The 23,995-nt window shown below is 42.2% G+C and overlaps 1 protein-coding gene and 1 pseudogene across 6 annotated transcripts in view; one reads left to right on the forward strand and one right to left on the reverse strand.

Annotated features, from left to right (window-relative positions):
• The window catches only part of LOC147874082 (uncharacterized), a 145,973-nt gene that overhangs the window by 12,029 nt on the left and 109,949 nt on the right, over window positions 1–23,995 (reverse strand). For 4 of the 6 annotated variants that reach the window (XR_015534775.1, XR_015534774.1, XM_087347344.1 and 1 more), the window contains one exon: window positions 16,417–16,452. The exons of the other annotated variants lie outside the window; for them this stretch is intronic. Coding sequence is in view for 2 of the 4 variants with exons in the window: in XM_087347344.1 (XP_087203470.1) it covers window positions 16,417–16,452 (36 nt within the window). In the remaining 2 variants the exon portion in view is untranslated. The remainder of the gene's footprint in view (window positions 1–16,416; window positions 16,453–23,995) is intronic. 6 annotated transcript variants of the gene reach the window in all.
• LOC147874083 (U2 spliceosomal RNA) lies at window positions 3,611–3,790 on the forward strand (annotated as a pseudogene).

Here is a 23,995-nt window from a genome sequence, read left to right on the forward strand (position 1 = left end):
ATAAAACTTCTCTAGAATACTTCATTTGAGATAAAAGGACTACGATGGACAGACTATTAGGAATTGTATATACAAATCAGACTTACCCTGTGCGCTTTAGAGGACGAGCGTGACTGCTACATATTATTGACTAAAACCGTAAAGTAGGAAAATGAATGTATGATCTTGAGCCTTCACGGCGATTACGTACAATAAAATCTTCTCGGGCTATCAGACGTGTCAAGTGTTTAAAACATGAGGAGACCAACGTTTCGAGGTCCATCTCTGTCCTCGTCTTCAGGGTACTGAAGTGGTTGGGCCAACCAACCAAAAAAGCTAACTGAGGGCGGAGTCCTGCGCAAGCGCAAGCATCGTCCCCACCTAGGTGAAACCATTCCTGTGCACAAGGCGCATTGCTGGAAATGGTAAACGGTCTTAATATAAGAACGGAAATTTTGCTAACGCTAACGGGGTTTCGTCGTGGCGGGAGCCTCGACCATGCAAACTGGGATCTGTTGCTGCTGATGGGAGGTTATCCCGTCAGGCAAGTTGTCCAAAAGAATTTGGTTGGTTGGATCTCTGGGGTTTGAACCCAGAGAGGGAGGGGCCGTTTCGGCTGAAGGCCTCCGCGGCATGGGGGGAAGATCACTTCAGCTGACGGCCACCATGATCGGGGGGGGGGGGGAGGGTGGCGGGCCGTGCCCCTATTAAATTATACCCTGAAGTGGTTGGGGCTCCCCGCCGTATCTTATATATACCTGCTCCAGCCCCGTGTGACTGGTGGATGACCACCACTTCAGTACCCTGAGGACGAGGACAGAGATGGACCTCGAAACCCTCCTGGCAGCTTCCCTCAGGTCGGTTTGTAATTCATTTATCTTATTTATTCCTAAAAACAGTTCTGCCGTCTCGAAAACGATAGATCTAACTTCATTTGTAGTTTCCAGAAGCACAACCGATCAGGTCACCTTCTTCCGACTGCTAAACTCTTACTGGTGGACCTTGTTCCGGGAGACCCATTCACTGGGGCCATTTCTGTTGCCCGTGCAAGCCGTCACTTGACGTGTTAATGCTGTTTGTTATCCTAGGCTTGAACACGACAGAACTGCATTTACTTCCACTTTACAAATTTAGGCCATCAGTTTCTGCAACAACGGCAGCTAATGTGGCTACGCCTATAGAGGACAGCCCTGAAGGTTGGTGCTTGTTATTTGCCTGTTTCAATTTCCATTCTTGTTCTTCGATAAGCTTAACTTTATGGCTGGCCAATCGTAATTCGTCGTTGTGGGCGAGTATGTTCTTGAGGAGCGCTTCTAACTGTAACTCGTCTAAAGTAATTTTGTTTCTACGCTTTTCACAGCAGTCGAAGGGTAAGTGTAGCTGTGGAATGATGTCCCACTGCGTACGATTTACACAGTGAGATGTAATTGATCTCATCATTATCATTTTATCGCTGTAACCAGTGCAATCAATGAGGAATGTTAATATTCCACTACCCTTGGTCAGGACACAATACAGTCATCAGGTTCAACGAGCGTGCAGCGTAAATCCAAGAATTTCCTTTGAGGGGTGTCCCTAGTGTTTCCTTTAGTTCTGCGATCCTTTGAGTGCTGGTTTTGACGACCAACCGGATTGCTTGTAGCATTGACATTTCACATTCATTGGCCGAAAGGCTCACTGTAACCGCTCATCCATCCCTGTACTGGTGTATGCTACAGTGTAAGAAACCCAACTTTTAATTGCAAGGTCATAAGATTTTGTATTGTCCTGCTTTTCTTTTGTTAGTTTATGATTTCTTTGTATTCCTTTATATTCTGGAATATTGTAAGCTTGCGATCCGAAATGGACAGCCGATTCTGAGTGGTATAGCGGTACCTGAAGTACGTGGGAACGCAGAGGATTATTACAAGATTACATTGCATTAAAAGTTACAGTATTAAGAAAGGAGGTGATTGAGAAGAGGTTTCAGGGTCGAACTATTGACCATGGAAATTTCCGCGCCTGTATCAACTGTGCCAGTCCAGGTTCGTAGTTCGATTCCCGAACGGACTGAACCTTGAGATGAAAAGATAAACCAGGCTTTGGCATGCTAATCTGGTTTATATAAACGAGGGTCCGCAGTGGCCGCGCGGTCTGAGGCGTGGGCCTTGTGCCGCTTGGTCACTGGGACCGTAGGTTCGAATCCCACTCAAGCCATGGATGTTTGTCCGCGTTCTTCTTTCCGTCGCTCGCCTTTCCAATGAGAACAGGAAGGATACAAAAAGGCGACTGGACAAAGCTGGACGACTATCTTAGGGCCAGCATCAAGAAGACCTTGAATGTACCTCAAGAGGCGTCTAACGACTACATATACGGTCCAGTCAAGACCGGATGTGCAGGAATACCGGAGGCAGCTGCTGATTCCGATAGCTACCTGATAGATAATGCCTTTAAGCTCCTGACATCTAAAGATCAGGCGATCAAGGAGCTAGCATTAGAAGATCTGCAGACCACCGTGCAGAAGAGAGTTGGACGCCAGGTAGATCAGCAGGACCTATCCGCTTATTTAACCGGAGAGAACGAGGACGATTTCAGGCGAAACACCAACGCCATCTCGAGTGCATGGACGAATGCGAGAAAAGCCTCCACGAGAAAAGAAGTGGAGTGGGCATTCGAAAACTCGAAACCCTCACTGACGTTCGACGGTAAAACCCTGCACGACAAACACAGGCAGAAAGTGCTCATCTCACTCAGAATAAACCAAAGGGAGAAGCACATGAAGCGACTGTGTGAGTTGCCAAGCCAGGGGAAGGCGATGGAATGTGTTGCGGCCGACCCAGCGAGCTCTCACTTCTTCCGAACGGGCCTCTACACCAGATTTGCAGACTGGAGGTTCGTCCACCGAGCGCGGCTGAATCTACTGCCGCTGAACGGAAGAAGCTACAACCAAACCAACAGTGACAAAAGCTGCAGAAGATGTGGCTACGAAAGGGAGACCCTGCCACACGTCATCAACCACTGCATGAGATACTCTGACATGATCACCAGAAGACATAACGCAGTGGTAAGCAGGGTCAGGAAAGCAGCTGAGGGTAAGTTCTCGATTGTGACTGAAAATGAGGCCGTACAGGGACATCTGAGGCCAGACTTGATCATTGCGAAGGACAATAAGGCAATGATCATTGACATCACAATCCCGTTCGAGAACAGGATGGAAGCCATCAAGGACGCTAGAACCAGGAAAATAGAGAAATATCAGGATCTAGCGAGGGCCCTGAGTGGGCGATTCGAAGAAGTTAAAGTTGATGCAATCGTTCTTGGTTCGTTGGGATCCTGGGACCCCGAGAACGATAAGGTTATGAAGACTACGTGCTCGCGTAAGTATATGAACCTATTTAAGAAACTTTGTGTGTCGGACGTGATTCGTTACTCCAGGGACATATACGTTGAGCACATTACAGGAGTCCAACAACAATGAGCAAGTACCCTGACTGGGGTTTTCCCGTGGTTTTCCTCAGTCTCGCAAGGCTAATGCCGGGGTAATAGCTCAAGGCCACGGCGTATCTGCAAGCTACAAGACAAGGAAGCTACAAACTTCCATTGGACAACTGTGTTCAATGCTGAGTTCTTGCATGATACATTATGCATGTAAATTGTTAATATTTGATAAATAAAAGATCTGTTCTTATCAGCTTAATATCTGATACGTCCTGCATCGCAGGACCAGAATATTAAACTGATTTTTGGAAAATGACGGAGTGCTAGGAGCTTGCTCCACCTCTGTCACGGGTTGGCCCGGTATTGCAGTACCTCCGGGATCGGCCCACCTTAAACTACTCATTATTAGCTTTATGTTCACCTGTCATTATCGTTAATCAACGGTTTATGATAATTCTCGAAGTACGTTTACTGTACTTTACGGGGAATCTTTTTTCCGCTTATTGCAGATGGGACGTATAGTAAATACGTTACGTGTACACGTAATAAAGCTCATTAACCCGGTATTCAGCGCGTGTTACAACCGTTTACCAACGGGCCGTGGAGTTTCTTGAACTATTTTTGTTTTGCGTGCGCTGCGATGTTTCTTCCGCTACATGGTGAAAATTCTAACTGGTCAGTATGGTAATCAAATGTACACGTAATAAAGCCCTGTAACTCGTAATTAAACTCATTATAAGATATCATTTAGGTATTACAACAGTTTTAACGTTTCGTGCCAATAGCAACGGCCACCTAGGGAGCCGACCACCGAAGGCGTAGGCGTGGAGGATGCCCCATCGCCAGACCTGACGAAGGCAGCGGGAGTGGACCGCGCTCCTCGACAACATCCAGAGCGCTGCCGAGCTGGACAACGCGCTCCTCCGGCTTGAGGAAGAGATGAAGAATGCCGGTCAGGTCGCGGCTCCGTCAGCCGACTGCTCGCCATCGCCCGCCGGGGCCCAACCCGACGTCCCGCAGGCGACGGCGTCACGGATACGATGCAGAGGCCGCCTCCCGCATCCAAAAACTCTACCGTGGATGCCCGCCCCGTGCCTTCCAGGAGATAACAGAGGTTGAATTCCCCTTCTGCCAGATCCCGACTGAGGACCTGCATGCCCACTTCTCCCGCATTCACCGCCGGAGGCCACCAAGCTACAGAAGCCCTGCCCATGGAAGTGCCGCGCTCGAAACCCGTCTGGAAGAAGTTCGACGCTGGCGGCCACATCCTTGCGGCCATCTTCAACTGTGTGACGCGACTGGCCCACATTCCGCGGGCTTGGACGACCTCCAGAACCATTCTACTGTATAAAAAGGGAGATAAGAGCGACATCTGCAATTGGCCGCCGATCGCCCTGAGCAACACCAGCGCATCGGTGCTGGCGGAGCGACCCGCAACTAGCGTATCAGCCCTGGCCCGAAGGGGTTCATGCCGGTGGACGGATGTGCGGAGCACAACTTCGTCCTCCAGTCGGTCGTCATAGATGCGCGCCAAAACCGCAAACAGTGCTGCATCGTGTGGCTCGATCTAACCAACGCATTTCATTCGGTGCCGCACGGGACCATCTTCGCCGCGCTCAATGGGCAGGTCTGGATGACGAAGCGGTAGAAGTCGAAGACTGTACGCCGACAACACCACGAACATCCGCAGCAGCACTGGCTACACACCGGCGGTCGACGTCGGGGCGGGGGTAAGACAGGGATGCCCACTGAGCCCCATCGTTTTCAACCTGGCATTCTAACCCGTCCTCCGCGCCCTGTCTGACCTGCAACTCGGATATCAGCTGCACCAGGAAACTGTCCACTCGCTCGTCGCCCGGACTCACGCCGACCTGCAGCAACTCCTCGACGTGGCCGGAGTGGTGGCCGACTGGGCGGGGTTGCGGTTCAACGCCCGCAAGTGCGCCACCCTCCACATCGACGGAAGGAGGCAGTACCATCCACCTTTCGTATCCGAGGTGAAACGCCTGAGGTCTTGGCCGAGTCCGATCTCTACAAACATTTTGGCGTCCAGACCGGGTACCACGTGGCCCCATCGGCGGAGGAAGCCATCGCGGAGATGAGTGCCAGCATCGCAAAAGTGGACGCATCACTCCTCGTCTGGCAAGGGACGTGCTTTTGACAATAGGAACCGCAGTGAAATTTCCACTGAGGCGCCAGAGGTATTAAGCCTTGTATCGACTGCGCACGGCTGCCTCGCGCACCTGTTCGTGCGCGGCAAACTCGTTCGTTCGCTCATTGTGCTCGTGGTTACCAGCATCGAGCGCGGCAGCCGTGTTCGGCTGTGATCGACGCTGTTCGTCAGTTCTCGCAAGATCACCATGAATACAACACCGTGAAATCCCTTTGCCGCGGGACAAAGAACCGCTCAGATTTGGCTCGACGCGCGCCAAGTTCGAGCGCGGCATTGTTCGTTCTGCCACGCGTGGCAACATGGTATCGACTTTGCGAGGCAAAGCAACGTTGGTGCATCTGGAACAACAATGGTCAGAAAGGGAAATGGATTGTGGGAAGTAACGGGTTTTTATGGAGGTGTGTCACTCTCGCGTCAACAGGTAGCAAGGGAGTTGGGTTTTCGGCACGGACCTGATAATTACAGACTTAGAACATTTTTGGTTACTCTCACTACTCATACCACACAATTACGCCCACAAATACAACTAACATGTTGAAACAATAAATACAATTTCCTAATCAGCCTCTCTCGTGAACTTGTCAAGTCGCACCCATTTGGTCTTACATAACTTGCGCGTTCTGTTCCTGCGCACAGCCTGACGTAAGCCTTCAGGGCCTTCTCCTGCAAACTCTCACACGGCGGCATTTGATCGGTTTCTTTTATCACGAATTTCTTAAATAAGTCAGGCATCGGTTTATCGCGCTTAAGTTCTGTGGGGCTGTACCTGTGGAGTCTGATACCGAGCCGTTTAACCAATCTTCAATTTTACTCAGAAACTCCGGCCATTTTTTTGTGGTTTTGGTGGCAGTAGATGCGACAGAACTTCCCCATTTCCTTCATACAACGCTACCTGGGGTTTGCGTGCGGGTGTCGAACAGGTGAAAATCTGACATAAATGCCTAACTCTGCTAACCTCTTGCGCCAAGTCGGGCTTGAAAATTGAGTCCCATTGTCACTCAACACGCTCTGAGGTTTTATAACCTGAGTCATGTAATGCCCTGTCAATTTATTCAGGCAGGCCCTCGTGGTTGCGAACGCAAAGGGTATAATTTTACAAATTTCGAAAACACATCCAAAAGCACCAAAATCTATCGGACACCTCCCCTCCTACTGGCAGCGGTCCATACAAATCAGTTGTGCAGAGGTCACCGGGCGCCGCCGGCAAGTGGTCCGATTGGTCAGGTCGAAACCTCGCCTGAAAGTTTGCTCGTCTACAGAGCCATCTAGTAATGATTGTACACAAAATTTCGGTTGCTCATACGCTATGCAAGGGTGCAAAAGAATTGCTCAAAGTTTGAATGTACAGTTAAAATTCGCGCCATCGCGCATGAGTCTAGCAGTGGCGCGGTATTCACCGACGCAATGCAACGGAGAGCGTGTGCTGTGCGCGGAGGAGACAGCGAAAGACTTGAAAATGTCACACGCACAAGTAGTTTATTGAATAAGTGCGTACAAAGGAACCTTCTATCTATATAATACGCAGGTGTTTTATATGCTGCTTTGTGGAGACAAAAGAATGTTCACTCATCCATGGCTGCTATGTACATGAACCAATATAATATAAAACCTCTCAAGTTGGAGACCCCTATATATTGAACACTTTTAAATGGAACCGGCGAATATCCTACAATTTTACATGTCCACAACAGCCTATATCATGGACACTCCTTTTCCTGGAACTTGGGCAGGTTCGTGCACTTAAGCTTCGATACTTTTCAGGGAAACATTTACAGTTACATATTTTGTTGTTTTGAATTGCTGACTGATGAATGCCTTCTGTCTGGTGGATTAGCTTGTGGTCAGGGAGGCGGGAGAAGGGACATGAACCCATCGTTGGAATGCAGTGGAAGTGTTTAGTTATTCTTTCTTTTGAACTCCACTGATGCTCTTTTATCAGCTAGCATTCGGTCAGCAGAAATATGAGGTCCTCTCAAGGATACTGGGATGCATTCAACGTGACACAATTTTTTTAAAACCAACTTTTAAAATTTTATTGAAACTTTAATAATATACAGCGACACTGATCTTGACCACGAATTGGCCGTTAGTGACGCCAACAGTTTTTGGCGTGGGTGTGGTGGGAACCAAAACACCTCCACTGAAATTCCCACCAGGCTGAGCAGCCAGTCCTTTGTTCTTTGTGAAAATTCAAGTATTTAAACTAACTTCCTTCAAACATTTCCGGCTACAAACACTTCACTGAGCTACGAAATTGCAGATACAGTTTTAACTGCACAAGAACTGCGCTTGAATTTGAGTTCAATCTTTGTTACCGGAACCGGGGTTTTTCTTTTTGCGACGGGGAAGGGAAAATTGGTTGAATTAAATCTAAAACTTCTTGACGATGGTGAAGAGTCAATTGAATAAAAATTTCCTTGGATATTATCCATCGTCTAGTAAATATAAAACGTAAAACGTGAAACGGTTTATATTTACTAGACGATGGATAATATCCAAGGAAATCTTTATTCAATTAGTTGAATTAAGTTTAGAAAATTTCATTGAGGCTGGGGTGTAATGTGCAATGCATGGGAATGGGTTTCAAAAGATTATTGGTGTTATTTTGATGGGTATTTCTCCAGTGTGTTTTATATTAGGAATCAAGCAGAGCTCTCAGAATGCGTACGAAAAAATAATGTACAAAATTATGCACTGCTCGTCATCGCTTGATGACCAACTGACTGGTACATCGCTATCAAATGGCTAATCAGATTGATCAGTTCCTTCATGTTTATTGTCTAAAATGTCCAACGTGTCAGTGGTTTCGATGAAATGATCTGGACAGAAATCTTGATTGTCCAACATCTGCACAAGGTCACTCATTTCTTGCTCTTCAAACGTGTTGTGTGGCCTGACTGTAATATTGCGTCCTTCACAGACCTACATTACAAAATCTGGTAATCACAATGTCACTAAACACCTCCTCTACTACGCGCAAACAACAATAGTTAAGCTTCTAGCTCCGCGGAGACTAATCTTTCACTGCCCTCTCAGCGCCTGTCCCACGCCTTCCGCTGCTATGTACCGGTGAATGGCGCGCTGCTGTCACGCGCATGCGCGGCAGAGCGAATTTTAAATAAACATACCAACTTTGAGCAATTCTTTCGCAGCCTTGCACAGCGCATCAGCAGCTGAAATTTTGTGTACAATCATTACTAGATGGGCTCTGTAGATGAGCAAAATTTCAGGTGATGTTTCGGCATGACCAACCTAACCATTCCCTTGTCAGTCTGATTAATGTAAATGAGAGTTTCTATGGTTTTCCTCGTTCCCTTCAAAACGATGCTGCGATAGCACTTTGAAACAGACAAATTCATTAACCTTCACCATTTGGGAATAGGCTGTTTTAACCCGTGTAGTACAATTCTGCTGACTGGACTCCTGAGTTGATGGTTTGGTACTTTATTAATGAGGTGCATGGCCAGCTGAATCATAGACGTGATTTGTAATGGTAGCAAGTTGTCTTTTTAATTCCATCCATTTTGTCCCTCTCAATGCTCAGTCTATAAATTGCCCTCAGTTACGAGGGAGCAGATGGACGGGTACAGTGATTAGGCATGGTGTACTCCCTATATACAAAGAGGACAAGCTGGGATAAGTTAGTGTCCTTGGCTGAACAACAAAAGTGCTCCATATGGCTTTTGCATTGCATAATATCAATCAGGAGCAGCAAAAATTATTTGAATGAAGTCTTCTGAGGGAATCAGCCATATCAGGTGGTCGCAAGTAACTGAGGACCAAGACAGTTCTCAAAACATCGATTTTCTTACGACCGTCTGAGAAGACTTCATTGAATTTAGTGGCCATGAAAGTATAGATCATACAAAAAAATCACTGGTTTCTGACATCTTTGTTTCATTCACAGCAAACTGTTGATGAGATGGAGAACTTCAAGACAGATCTAAAAATGAAATTGAATGATATGTAAGCTCGGACAGAGGCAGGTGAACGCGAGTTCACAGCCTCTGAAGAGTACGGCAAGTATGTGAAGGAGGTGGAAGACTTGGAGGAAGAGGTGAGAAGCCTGAAGGAGAAAGTAAAGAATGAGGAACAGATGTTTAAATGTAATTTGAAGAGACTGGAAGAAGATTGTACGGATATTGTAGCAATGATGCCTTCTGTTGATGAGGGAGAAGAGAAATTGAAGGACAGTAGAGAAAAAGTTCGGTTCATGACAGATCAATGAACAGGCACATTCGTTCTTTCAAGAATATGATGCCATTTATGAAGACTTGATACAGAAGTTGAAAGGTCACCTTTTGAAACATATGAAACAAAAGGAATACAAGAAATGAAGAAATAACGTTACAGTATTTATAAATCACTGTTAATTTTTAGGAGAGTATTCTACTTTTGGCGCAATATTTAATTCTCCTGTGGTATTGTAATCCTCTTTGGGTGAAACAAAATACTCGGCTTTTTCTCTGATCGCACTATGTCCTTTTGCTAAGACATTTGCTCGTCGTTTTCTTTAATTTCCGGGTATTAAGTATCTACCGAGAATGTATTTCAGATTGAAACTTCAGAGACATTGCATACGCTGGCAAATATCTTACTTTACTAATGTTTTGGATGTGCTTATTGCCTCTGTCATCAGGGAGATGATGGAGGCAGTAAGCACATTTGGAATTGATTACTTGTATGTGACTACGCAGTGAAATATCCCAGAATGCTGTCATTTTCATATTTGCCACTGTGAGCACCTGAAATTTCCCTTGCCTTTGTGTTCAATATATTACTTATTGTTACTACCTGATCATTTAACATATAATCTGTACTACTGGAAATTATGGACAAAAACAAATAAATTTTATATTTCATTTTATAGCTCCTGCTCTGTATGGATTGAAACATTTAGAGGAATGTATGTCATTGGGATCTTATCAAATCTTGCTTACTGTCCCATCATCCCAATGTTCATTGGCCTTAAATCACATTTATAGGAACTTCAAAAAAGTGTAAAACTAAAAGTGAGAACTCAGCAAGTTAATATTTAACTAAGAACACTCATCTAGTCACATTATCTTCCTTGAATACTATCCCATGGATTAACAATTAAATTTGAATTTGGAGATCAACTGTCTGTATAAAATGATCATGTTCCCCAACTAGTGCACAGAATCAATTGTGTTAAAATTGTGGAATTTGTTAAAATGATATAATTTGTTATCTGTTACTGACAAAAATACTCTTAAATTAAAAGGCGATAAAGAATATATCTTCAACTTATGAAAAGAAGGTAGTTAAGTAAAAGATTTTGATTTTAATAAACAAGTTTTATTTAAGTGTAAATTCAACTAACGACAACTGCAAAAGAAGTGGCATTATTTCACGTTAGCATCCTTTCCCTAGCTCGTTCTGTCTTGGATACCACAAAAAAAGATGGCAGTGCCAGCTTATGTTTCTTCGTATGTAAATGACTGGTCTACAAGGTTCATGTCAAGATAGTACCATAAGCATTCCTGCTTCCATTCTTCTGAATTTGTCATTCATAATCATCATCACATCTCACTAGATTCTAAATAACCTTTGCAGTAAATAATTAAATGCTAAGTCAATCAGTGCTACAGATGAGTTTCTGTGGGTTGCAAAGTTCCGTACTATCGGTGACCAGCAAAATTATAAAAAGCAAATGTCAGTTACGAGAAATATAAAATTTACAAAACTTTCCTCATTTCGAAACCAGAATTCAGTGCAAAGACATGGTAATTAATAACTTCTTTATTATCGGATTCAGAGTAACATTAATTTCAATTTAAAAAATAAAATATTACAATGTATCCATAAAATTATAGAGAAACAGTTCATAATACTCTCAAACATCACACAAGCAGTAGCCTGAATTTGAGGTGGGGAAAATATAATCTGAGCTATCATAAGCATTTATTCAGTATTAAATTAAAATTAGCCAACAGAGAAAACAGTTCTTTTTGAACAGAACATATCAGTTAGGACATTATTAACCCTTTACATGATGGTTTCATCAGCTCTTTGTTAGAATATTTCTGTAGTGACATATTTGTGAAGTCACACAGACCTGAAAGTCCTGATGGACAGAAGTTGTTTTTAAGTACAGTTTCGTACAGAAATGGTTGCAGTAGGGTGTGACCAAAAAGGAAAAGGACTAGTCCACAAATACATCTGTTATAGTAGTAATGACCTGCAGAATTTGAGACAGACATTTGCTCCTCTCAAGAAATTTCTGTTCAGTAAATTCCAAACAGAAAGCATTTCCTATGTCTGTGAACACTGTAACTGCAAACTGACCTTTAGTGAAGTTTCTGAGATTCTGAACAGCTGGTTGTTACTGTACATCTGCAACAGACTCTTTATTCTTCACACTTTTACATATAAAATTACTGGCATTGACATATTCTTCGACAGACAACACTGTAAACTTTCTGCATGTCCGTCTTACTGTGTCATTTTCAGACTGGAGCCCCTCGTGGCCTTGCTCATATTCCCGTCTTGGACATGTGTTATCATCATGCTACTTGTACACTTAACAAGTCTCTGTTGTGCTTCTATAAGAATTAATACTCTGACATTTAAACGTGTATTAGTATATCCCGTCAGACCAAGGATTGCTTATATTGTTGGAAGGCTCTCGTCAATGTTTACATTCTACAAATGCTCCACGGGGGAGCACAGAAATCAAGAGTGAGATAGCTGCATAATTTACATCACCAGTCAACATGGCAGAGTTTCTGAAGTTCACCACCAGGGCTTCTTGGTCAGACAGGACATAGTCTGACATTCTCCTATCCTCTTATAAATTTATAGTATGGCAATAAAGTAATCTAGATGTGACACTCAACTGAAGTACTGTCGTCTGTTTATGTAAATAAAACTGAACAGCATTAAACTCAGAGAAGTCCACCTGAAAAGTCTCAAGGTTAGAATTATCAGCTCTAAAGTCTCTCCCCACCCCACAACACAGTATAAATAAAACTATATTTAATGTTAGTACAGTATTAGCATGAAACTATTAATCCTGTAAGTATTTAGAATATTTGTTATAATATTCATTCAACCAGATAAATCTTATGATAAAATGTATTAATTTTAATATGAATTAGTTTTATAAGTGATTACAGTATTTTAATGTGATAACTCACTATTGCATTTAATTAAATTATGTACATAACTCGAGTCATAATGAAACTCACTGTACCCATTAAACATACATGGCAAAGCTATCAGCAGTGGAAACTATACTTCACTGTCCAGGGTGAATTATTACTGGTTCACGCGGAAGAGTTGGAGGGCAGATGCGCAGACTTTGTCTAAAGAGCACAATGTTTAGATGATGCATGTCTAGAAATAAAATTGACTTCATGGAAGCATGAATTCCTTACAATATTCAGATCTGAATTTGTAATGTTCCATGGTTAACCATGCAATTGCTGATGACGTAAGAATTCCTGCTATAGTAACACTTTTTCTGCAGGGTTTGTATTTTTCTAAAAATCTCTAATCTCACGTTCAGACAACGGGATCAATAACTGCTTCAAGCAGTGTACATCTATAAAAATCCTAAAATCGCCCGTGGCAGTGAGGAGGCAATAATGAGAGGTTCTGGTCTAGGAGAACGTTCTTCGATTTCCGGTAATGACAGGTAATTTCAGGTGTACTTGTAACAGAGCTCAAAAAATGCGTCTATTCGCCTCGTTAATTCTGTCCGTTTGTCGTATGTGACAACTTGATAACCGCAAACCTCACATTGGGGAATTCTGCCAAAATTTCATTTACACATGTTCAGTTTTTGTTAAAATCGAAAAAAAGTAACGGGTACTTTACAGCAAGACCTACACGCACGGGTGACATCAGAAATATGCAGACACTCCGCCAACCAAAGACAACTATGACGTCACTTGTGACATTCGTAATGATATATACGGATGAAGCAGTTTTCCGCAACTACTCACCCACCTAACAGACTTAACGTACCAGAACTGTTACGCTATGCGTACATTTCCTAATTTATCTTTTAGCCATACGTCCACATGGTCTGTGGTCTCCATATATACCTTTATGGCATGGCGACTAATTAATTAAATTGTACCTAAAAGGACGTTGTGGATTTTTGGGTTCCCCAAAGAATACATCGTAGATTTTAATTGGGGATTTACTCATAAAAATCCAGGCTTGTCAAAGGGCATTTCGTGTATCGATTCTCGTACTGCAATGATTCCCCGAGCTGTGTGTAATCCACTGGGAGCCAGCTTCTTCCATTTGGTTTGAATTTACGACCTAATGCAATATCAGATATTCGATCTGGATGCAAGAAACAGCATGGGACAGTGCCACCGCCATTTTGAGTGCGGATGACTTGCGGTTACAAATCTGATTCGCCAGCGCTACGTGTGGCAAAGTGTTCAACGGGGGAGCGAATACGACACAAACTCCGCGTAGCTCGGAGAAGTATCGACTTGTCGTTATAAGCTGTGAAGTGCCGTTAGTGATAATGGCCCACGCAAGACGTTAACCCGGCCTTCTGTCTGTTTGTTTAAGTTAAATTTTGTTTGACATAAACAGTTATGTTGGTACTTTTTTTTTTTTAATTCAGACCGACGCAACGGAAAATGGGGCTCTATCTACAGGGTAAAATGCTTTACCCACACGACTTGATGCTTAGCAAAACTGTTGTATATTTATTGCTGTTTTTTACGTAAACTCTTTTATAAATCATAATTATCGGCCACGCTACCCTGTACCACAAATCCAACCACACTATACTTCATAAATCTGTATTCATTAATTATCTAATTAACTTTATGTATCAAGGTTTCTTAAGAATTTCATAGGCGCTAAGTTAATGAAGAAATTCCCCACTTTTGACAGGACCCAAATGTTCATTATCCTTTTCACGAAAGCCAGCTACTGGACCTTATTCTGAGCTACACGAATCTAATTCACAATATCCAATCCAATAATTTTCGTTATCCTATAAATGCCTAGGACTCTGAAGTTCTGTCTTACTTCAAACTTTTGAGCATATATATGCATTTCTCATGACCCTTATGCGTGCTACATACCCTGCCCCTCTAACTCTCTTTAATTTGAACCTTATAATATATTCTGAACAGTACACATTACGGACCTCCTAATTATGCAATTTTCTCTAGTCTAGTCCATTTCTCATAGGTATAAATAATCTTCTAAGCACCCTGTTATAAGACACCTCAATACATGTTCTTACGTTATAATAAGAGACCAAGTTTCACACCCATACAAACCTACATATAAGATTACAGTTCTGTATTTATATTAATTTTCATGGAGGCACAGGCTACATAAATTACTACAGCATGTTGATGAGATAAATAACTGTATCTTGTATGATATCATGATACAAACACTCTACACGGCAAGTATTAATTGGTGCAGAATAATAAAAAATTCACCCAATCCTGACACATAAATTACATTAAAATCAGAAAACAAAAAAGTAATATTAAGTGTTGGAAATGTCCACATCGTTCAAAGATGCATTCTTGTCGTAATATTTCACGTAACCCGGTTAAGAATTCCCGTGACATGGAAATACTTTGCCAGACGGAGATCGGAGGAGGACAGTTAGAAACAAACCTCACATTTACCGTACAACAGTGTTTATGAAATGTGCATATAATAAATTGTTCTCAATTCCCACAAAATGTGCATCACAAAATATATGTCAGAAAAAGTTAAATTTAAAAAAAATTATATAAATTCGTGACACCTGATATTGCAATAACTATAAATAAAGTTATTCGTATTATTTCCTTGCCAAAATATCCATCATATATTGATAATATGGTAATATGATGGATTCTTTCATTTCAACTCTGAAGATGGAGATAGCATGTTCATCCGACACATTATTATCTACCTTCAATTTCACACGGCATCAAAACCCAGAACATTAACACGTGCCAATTTCATAAATGTTAAAACTGGGAAAAATTTACACCTTTAGAAAATGGATACAGTCCAGTCGAACGGTTATACGAATTCCTTCAACAGCCCTTCAATGAACTCTTCTCGGGCCGTCTGTTACATTACATCAAATATCTACTGTAACCGCATTTATTTCTCTGGTTTGCACTGCGAACTCTTATTATTCACAAGAGTTGCGATTTCAATAAAAAACAATTCAGCACGGTATAAATATTTACCTCATTAAATTACATAATTCTCTCTGAAACATGTTTAGATGAGCTGTTTATTTATACCAAAACACAAAAAGTTAAAATATTCGCTTCACAAAAGAAATGCGGCTCTAATTACTAGAACTGGCGCACGAGTATAATTTCACGTTTCATTTTAATGAAAATTTCCATTAAACAAAAACGTTGCTACCGACAAACGCCACAATGTATAGAAACGCTAAAATATTGCACAGACAGGATTTAGTCCAAAATGAGCGTTAAAATGTAGGCGTCAAGAGAGACGTTCATACAGACGAAAAATTAAAAAACCGACCGACTAGTGACTGTGACGTCAGATCGGGTCTTTAAGCCTCGTGTATTTCGAAGTAGGAACAAATTATGACGAGAGAGGGCGAAATCACTCCAAAAATCATAAGCTCAGGGAACAATGTTTCAATCCGTAAATATCCACTTAACGTCTAATTGCTCACGCTGTACACCAAATTGTGCGCTTCGCCCACGTCACTACATATACTACGTAAACCAAAGACATTAGCGCCACTGGAATATATGAGTTTAGTAATGTACGTTCACTACTAAAAACATAGACCACTTTACTGTGTCCTCTTATGAGTGTATACTATTGAAAACACGAAAAAGAGTCAAACTCACGTTTGTTAACTTCCGGTTGACATGGGAGCAGCCAGCCTGGAAGAAATGCAGAGAAAAGTCAGTGGAAGTTCTTCAATAGCTTCCTCTGGAGGAATGTTTTCATATTCAGATGGATATAAAAAAAAACTGGTAGTACTTTGAAGTGAAGTTCCACTATCCGAACGAAGGCACTCAGGTGGAGATTAATTGTCTTTTAGTCATGAAACACAGTACCAAGGGACAGCTATATCTCATTCCGCGTATCGTGTAAAATAAAATTGGAATAAAACGTATTTTATTACTCTTTGCAGAATGTTCAAATTCGCAAGGGATTTGCAGTGCATTAAAATAATTAATAAAAAATGCGGAAATTCGATCATAAACCACTAATCGTGAGCGGTACATAATATTACCGCTTGTAATTGTGCCATTTTTCCTATACAGATTCACCACAAAACATAATTATGTATTTCCGTGAACGGTCAGATCAATTTGTATAATCATTTTAAAAATTTTCTTGGACTGTCTCCATCGTCTACATTTCAACAGAATCAAAAAAAGTTTCAGAACCTGCATTCTGCTTCCTTCTTCAGGTAAAAGAAAGGAACACAACTGAAAACCTATCTCTTGGACCACGTGATTGAACCAGCCTCACACTTTGACCTTAAGACTTAACCAAATACATTCGGTTAAATAATATTTTATAACAATGTTTCAGAGGTCCTTGTTTCCCCATCGCCCTGATGATGGAGGCAGCAAGGACCTCTGAAACGCTGGCAAACTTCTACCAGACTACATGGCGCTACAATCCAGAAGACAGCCATCTTCGTACTTACCACCGTGAGAACCTAAAATATCACTTATAACTAAACACGCGCTAATGAAAACCAATGCACTGGAATCGCTTAAGCCAAAAGAACTGTAGATGAAGACAAGAAAGTTATTTTTCAATTCGTTTTTATTTTAATATGATAATGATGCCACGGTGGTCCAGCGGTTAGAACGCTGTCCTTGTAATCCTGGGGTCTCGGGTTCGATTCCCGGCGGTACCCGAATTTATAACTTGTGTTGGGCAAAGCCGTGGTCTAGGCAACACGAAGTTTTCCTCCGGGGGCTTCCCCGGTTTCTCCGTGGCATCCATTCACACACAGAAGAAGGCAATGGCAAACCACTTCTGGATCATCTGCCAAGAACGTATATGAACAGGTCTCAGTCCGAGAAAAGGATGGAAGGATCCTGTTCATATGGACCTGTCGTCAGACAGAACACTAAATAAATAAATAAATAGCATATGTAATAATCTGATAATTCCTCGTTGCTTGCATGTTTCGTTTCAGACAATAAAATTGTTGATCAATAATTTGTTTTCTTGGCTTTTAGGTCGTTCTTGAATGTAACACGTAGTTATAACATTGCGCTTATGGGAAATAGCGACTCGCATTACGACCCCTCTCCAGGAACAGTGGAAACTGCCTTTAGAACCGGAGCACGAGCGGTTTTTCTGCCGCAACATGCTTTTATTTTCGATGCGGTGCGGTGGCCGCACTGCGGCTGGCGGTGGCAATAGAACATGAGAAACCCTACCTGTGCGCGCGCACGAGGGGTAGAATAGCCGCACGGCCGACCAGTGTTTGCCCGACCTTGGTGTAACTGAGTAGGAGGAAAAGGCCATTGTACACTGTATACAAAAACTAAAGATAAACTGTATAGAAGTCTGTGAAGCTCTACTCCCGAACTAGGGCCAACTTGACAAAAATAGAAAGTATCTGAATAATTCCTTTGGGTACATAAACAGGTCTTCATATAACTTACTCTTGCACACTAACCCTTACAGTTAAATTGTGTCCACAAGAGAGAGTAGTAGGCACACCAGTCCAATCCAGACAGGCTGAGTCACGGCCTTTGAGAATGATTCAGACGCCTTAAATTAAAATACATTAATTCGAGTACCCTGTGTTAACCTTCTTTTCTTGTTGTATATTAAAATATATAAAAGCGGTATTAAAACTGTGTGTTCGATACACTTTATAACGTAATTGAAAATTCACAGATTTTCATGAATTTTGGTACGAATATCATGTCAGTTAAGTAATTGTTACGTTCTTCCTTAATATCCCCCCGCCCCCAACGATCGGAGGTACAAACATCGAGTCTTTTGAAACACACTGTGTACTGGATCCAAATTATCTGCGAGTCTGAACAACGTCACAGTAAGAAGGGAAGTTTAAAAGGGCGGGGGGGGGGGGACACGCTATCGCTTTCCCCCCTTCCCGTCTGACTGTCGACTTGTGTATTTGCAACCGTCAACGAAGCTGAGAGATATTTTGCGACAGCCACAGAACCACACCCACCTTCAAAAAATGTCATCAAGTCTTGTTAACGACTGGGGAACAATTTTTTTTTTTTTTTGTGGGGGGATATCCACGCTATCCAAATCCCCGAATAAAACACCCACTCACTCATTCATACACATCAATAACCGGTGCACATCAATACAACAATGGCATAAGTGACATGGAGTAGCCAAGAACACCTTTGAAATGTCGGTGTCCTTCAAAGAGTACACATTTGCAATCTTATAAACCATAGACTGACAAATATACACCCAACGCACGTGAAGTCTGGTATAAATGTAGATCACATGTAATATAACATATAATAATATATAAATCCACAGATTATCGTTTTGCTGTTAGAATCACAAACATGGACACGATAATATCGGTACACTTTGACAACACACCTGAAACTTTTTTTTTGTTAAAGAATAATTTAACCTGTTGAAGCCTGAAGTTTGCCTAAATAACGTTTAAAAGTCCAATTCTTACCTCAAACTAAACATAACCCATAACCATTCAATAGATCGACTGATTAATGCTATTTAGGAAAATAATCGCGATTTTTCTGCGAATTGAATGGCTTGAATGGGCTAAAATATGATGGGTGTCATAATCTCTCAAACAACTTCTTACTTCATAACGTGTATGATTCTTTAACGTGTAACATTTGCCAAACACAACTTTCAATACACACACAAGCCTGCATAATTTTCGTCTATTTTTGTACGGCCTATCAAACGGAATTTCACCTTTCAGTACATAACTAACTAACTAACCCGAAGGTTCATCACCGAATTAACCAAAGCCTTCCACCGGACCCTGTCCTGGGCCAACAAAATCCAGTTTCCTTCAACTCCTATCTCCCATAGATCCCGCCTGAGATTATCCTCCCATCTACGTCTAGGTCTCCCCAGCGGTCTCTTCCCTTCAGGTTTCCCAACCAGTACCCGGTGCACACCTCTTGTCCCATCCATGCGCGCTACATGTCCCGCCCATCTCACTCTTCTCGACTTAATCACCCTCACAATACTGGGGGAGCAGTACAGATTTTTAAGCTGGTCATTGTGCAGTTTACTCCACGCCCCATCGTCTTCCCTCTTAGGCCCAAATATCCTCCTCAACACCCGATTCTCAAACACCTGCAATCTGTGTTCCTCCCTCTGAGTGAGAGACCATGTTTCGCACCCATACAAAACAACAGGCAAGATTATTGTTTTGTATACTTTAATTTTCAGGTTCTTAGAAATCAGACGGGAAGACAAAATATTTTGAACTGAGAAGTAGCAAGCATTTCCGGAATTTAGTCTCCTCCTAACTTCCTCACAAGTATCATTTTGATTTGTTATTGTTGTTTCCAAATATTTGAACTTTGTAACCCTTTCAAAGGATTTATTAGCCACCCTAAGATAATTTTGCCCGCCTGTCTTCTGATGACGAGATACTAACATGTACTTAGTTTTTTCTGAATTTACTTCCAGCCCCACTTGTCTACCGGCCTCTAGTAAAACTTCTGCGTTCCTCTTTATTGTATTTATATCGTCCCCCAATAAATTAACATCATCAGCATATGCCAATAGCTGATGTGTCCCATTCAATTGCAAACCCTCCTGCCTACCTTGGACCTTCCTGATGGCGTATTCTAGCGCAAAGTTAAAGAGCAAGGGAGACAAAGCATCTCCTTGTTTTAGACCGTTCTTGATGATGAATGTCTCAGATACATATTTACCTACTCGAATTTTGCTACAGGTTTCATTTAAGCACATTTTTATTAGACCCACTAGCTTCTTTGGTATACCAAATTCAATAAGAATATTATATAGCACTTCTCTCTTCACAGAGTCATAGGCTTTTTTGAAATCTATAAATAACTGATGTACGGTCCCACCGAACTCCCATTTTTTCTCTAGTATCTGACGAATGCAAAAGATCTGATCAATCGTTGATCTGTTTCGTCTGAACCCACACTGATGATCCCCAATAACCTTTCAGTACATTCTTCATATATTTACATTTTTTGTGTTTCCCAAGCAATGGCCAACAAATGTTTCATCTCAGTTCTCACGGTTGTATTATACCACACGCAATTGCAGTCAGCCATTCTCTTGCTTCGTTGTTAATTCAGACACGAGGACTGCCGCACGGGAATGGAGACATCGAAGTACCGAGTTTAATCGAAGTGTGAATAATCGCTGAGAAGTTGCTTGACGGGCGGGCGGGGGGGGGGGGGGGAGTTCCCACGCTCGACTGATCACGTGACATGGACAATAAACACATCACCTTTCATCTTGTACGAACTTCTGGAAAGTTGTGCGCATAAACACAGGTTGAAATTAAATGGGACAACGGCGTAGGGCAAGTAGAAACATTACCTCTCTCTCTCTCAAGGTTCGAGATTCTGCAATCACAGCATTTCAGAAGCTTAGAGAAACAAAACAGAGAATTGAAACTAAGTACAGAAAATTACGCCAAAGAAGGATGGGCAAGACATAACGATAAGTACAGAAAATGATAAATAAAAAATAAACACGAGTAGCGTAATGCGGATCGAAGAAATGGAGACGAAAGGAAACCGGATAAGTTGATTCCAGCTTTTGAAGTTCTTTGTCATTTTTATAGGTACTGTAACGGTCCGGGGTAGTGCCTGGGAAGAACCTGGATAGCATAACCATGCCACGGAGTTACAATAAATTTATTTTCTAAACCTGATCAAACACCACTTCGCCAAGACCGGGACATAAATCTACTCTAACATGAAAACGTACTTCACACGCGCGTGGTTAGGACCTGGAACATCATGAACGACTCTCAGTCTGACGTAACATTCCCACTTTTGACTTCATATAGAGCAGATAAAAATTGGAGCAACTCTTAATGTTCGTTTATTCAGAACTAGCTCAGATGAGGTATACCCCATTGTTTGTCGCACTGTGAATCAATGTAGCCTTTCATGCTGTTGAAAGGCTACATTGTTCCTATTCAAAGGGTCCAAACATCGACCACTGGACTTTTATAGTAGGTCTTAAGATGAAGTTTACCGACGTTTCAGAGGTCCTTGTTGCCTCCATCATCAGGGCGATGAGTAACTCCGAAACGTCGGTAAACTGCTACCAGAATACACGGCGCAACAACCCAGAAAACAGTCATCTTCAGACTCACAGCCATGAAAACCTCAGATCATAAATATTAGGTCGTGATGTATGTGACATTTCTTTCAATGGCCTACAAATATCATCTTTCAGTTTGGCCACATTAATTATTACTGTTATTTCTTTTCATTTCAAGTAATTTTATTACTTTTGTATTACGAAGTTATTTTGGGTTTCCTTTTTTATGTTATTTTCAACTTTTGTATTACTTTTCGAATTGTTAGTATGTTGTTTACAATAAAATGTATTTAATGTTGTTTAAAAATTTAATTTCTTATGCTAATTATCGTACAGGTACTCAGTTTCTGTAAATTTAAAAAAAAGTTCTTAAATTTTAAGATACGAGGTGCGATCGGAAAGTTTCTAGACTGCGTGTATAAAAACCCGTACACTTATCTCAGGTATTAAATGCATCCATCACCCTCGGAGTAGTTCCCCTGGGAGTGAACACAACGATCCCAGCGCCGCTGCCAAGCCTGGAAGCATCCCTGGAAATCTTTCTTTGTCAGCCTGTCAAGCACCATCTGCGATTCTGCCTGAATCTCTTCTATCGTCTCAAATCTCCTTCCCTTTAGCTGAATTTTCATCTTTGGGAAGAGGAAGAAGTCACACGGAGCTAAATCCGGCGAATAAGGAGGGTGCGGGATGACGGCCATGGTGTTTGAGGCCAAAAACTGCCGAATTTTGAGAGCGGTGTGCGCTGGCGCGTTTTCATGATGCGTCACATGTGGAGTTCTTCCTTTAGAATCAGCTGACAGGTCCCATAGCCTATCCCAACAATGTCGCACAAGTCGTTGATGGTACGACGTCGATCTTCGTGAATGGCCTGCCGAATCTCCGTAACATTTTCGGGCGTTGTGCTCGAAGATGGTCGTCCAGAACGCTCGTCATCATCGACAGAGGTTCGGCCATTTTTAAAACGTGAATGCCACACAAAAGTTTGTGCACGACCCATTGCGGACTCCCCAAATGCTTGCTTTAGAATTTGATAGGTTTCCGTAGCCGTTTTGGCGAGTCTTTGGCAAAATTTGATTTGTTCATGAAAATCCGCCATTCCGAAATCCCAGGAGGGTCGGTGTAATGCACTACCAAAACGCCCGTAACTAAGAAACAAATGCTAATTCGACGATGCCGGCTGGCACACTGATTCACTATGAATGTATGCCGCACCCCTTAGCGGCAGAAGCTCGTACTACATCCGGTTCGCATTCTATTGACACATTCTGGAAACTTTCCGATCGCATCTCGTAATGTTCCTCCGAAACGTCTACAAGCCAGAACAATAACTGCGTCAGTCTATGAAGAAATCCTGGGATCATTGGCTACCCCAAGTTTCCTGGTTCTTCTCAGTTATCTTAAAGCAAGCACAGAATGTACTCTCGCGATTTATCATTCATAACCATCCTGTCATGTTTAATTAATGGATACGCAACATTATCAGTTGATAGAGTGTTGAAAGAAAAAGAATGAAATACCATCTTCTCAGTCATGGTGAACGCCTTCTAACTGCTTTACCCATCAAACTACGTACACCTCAGCCCTCGTGGCCAATGTCCGCAAATACCTCAGAACAGTGAAGGAGGCCGTGGGGGTAAAAACTCCGAAGTCCTCCCTCTGTAGGACTTATCTCCGCCTGGACCAGCAGCTGCCTCAGCTTCAAGGCTCTGATATCATTCCAGAGGTCACGGCCTCACGCTTGAGGTGAAAAACCAATTGTCGGCAGTTGGTAGTCAGTCTAGTGCTTTAAAAACATTCGCGTGTACAAGAACTTATTAATGGGGCACATTTACATACATCGTTTATTTTATCCACCAAACCACGTGCTTTATTCAGCCGACGGTCGAATGCGGTAAATTATATTACCACAAAACCGTTTCTGATATTGTACAGCACTTTACTTTTGAGACATCTGGTAGCATCCGTGTTAGTCAAGAGTAATTCAAAATGAAGCTAGTTTTGTGCTTCCAAATAATAAAATAGGATTTATCAATGGATTTAATGATCGTGTGCTACTCTGAGCTACTTAAAATGCGTCGTTAAATAAACCACGAATAAATAAAAATACATGGACTACTACAACCACACAAATTCAGTACATTAATTTGGAAACACCCG

The sequence above is a fragment of the Zootermopsis nevadensis genome, unplaced genomic scaffold (assembly GCF_977971745.1).
Source record: "Zootermopsis nevadensis isolate Lab colony 2312 unplaced genomic scaffold, Znev_1.0 Znev_ptg000011l, whole genome shotgun sequence".
In the NCBI taxonomy this organism is placed as follows: domain Eukaryota; kingdom Metazoa; phylum Arthropoda; class Insecta; order Blattodea; family Termopsidae; genus Zootermopsis; species Zootermopsis nevadensis.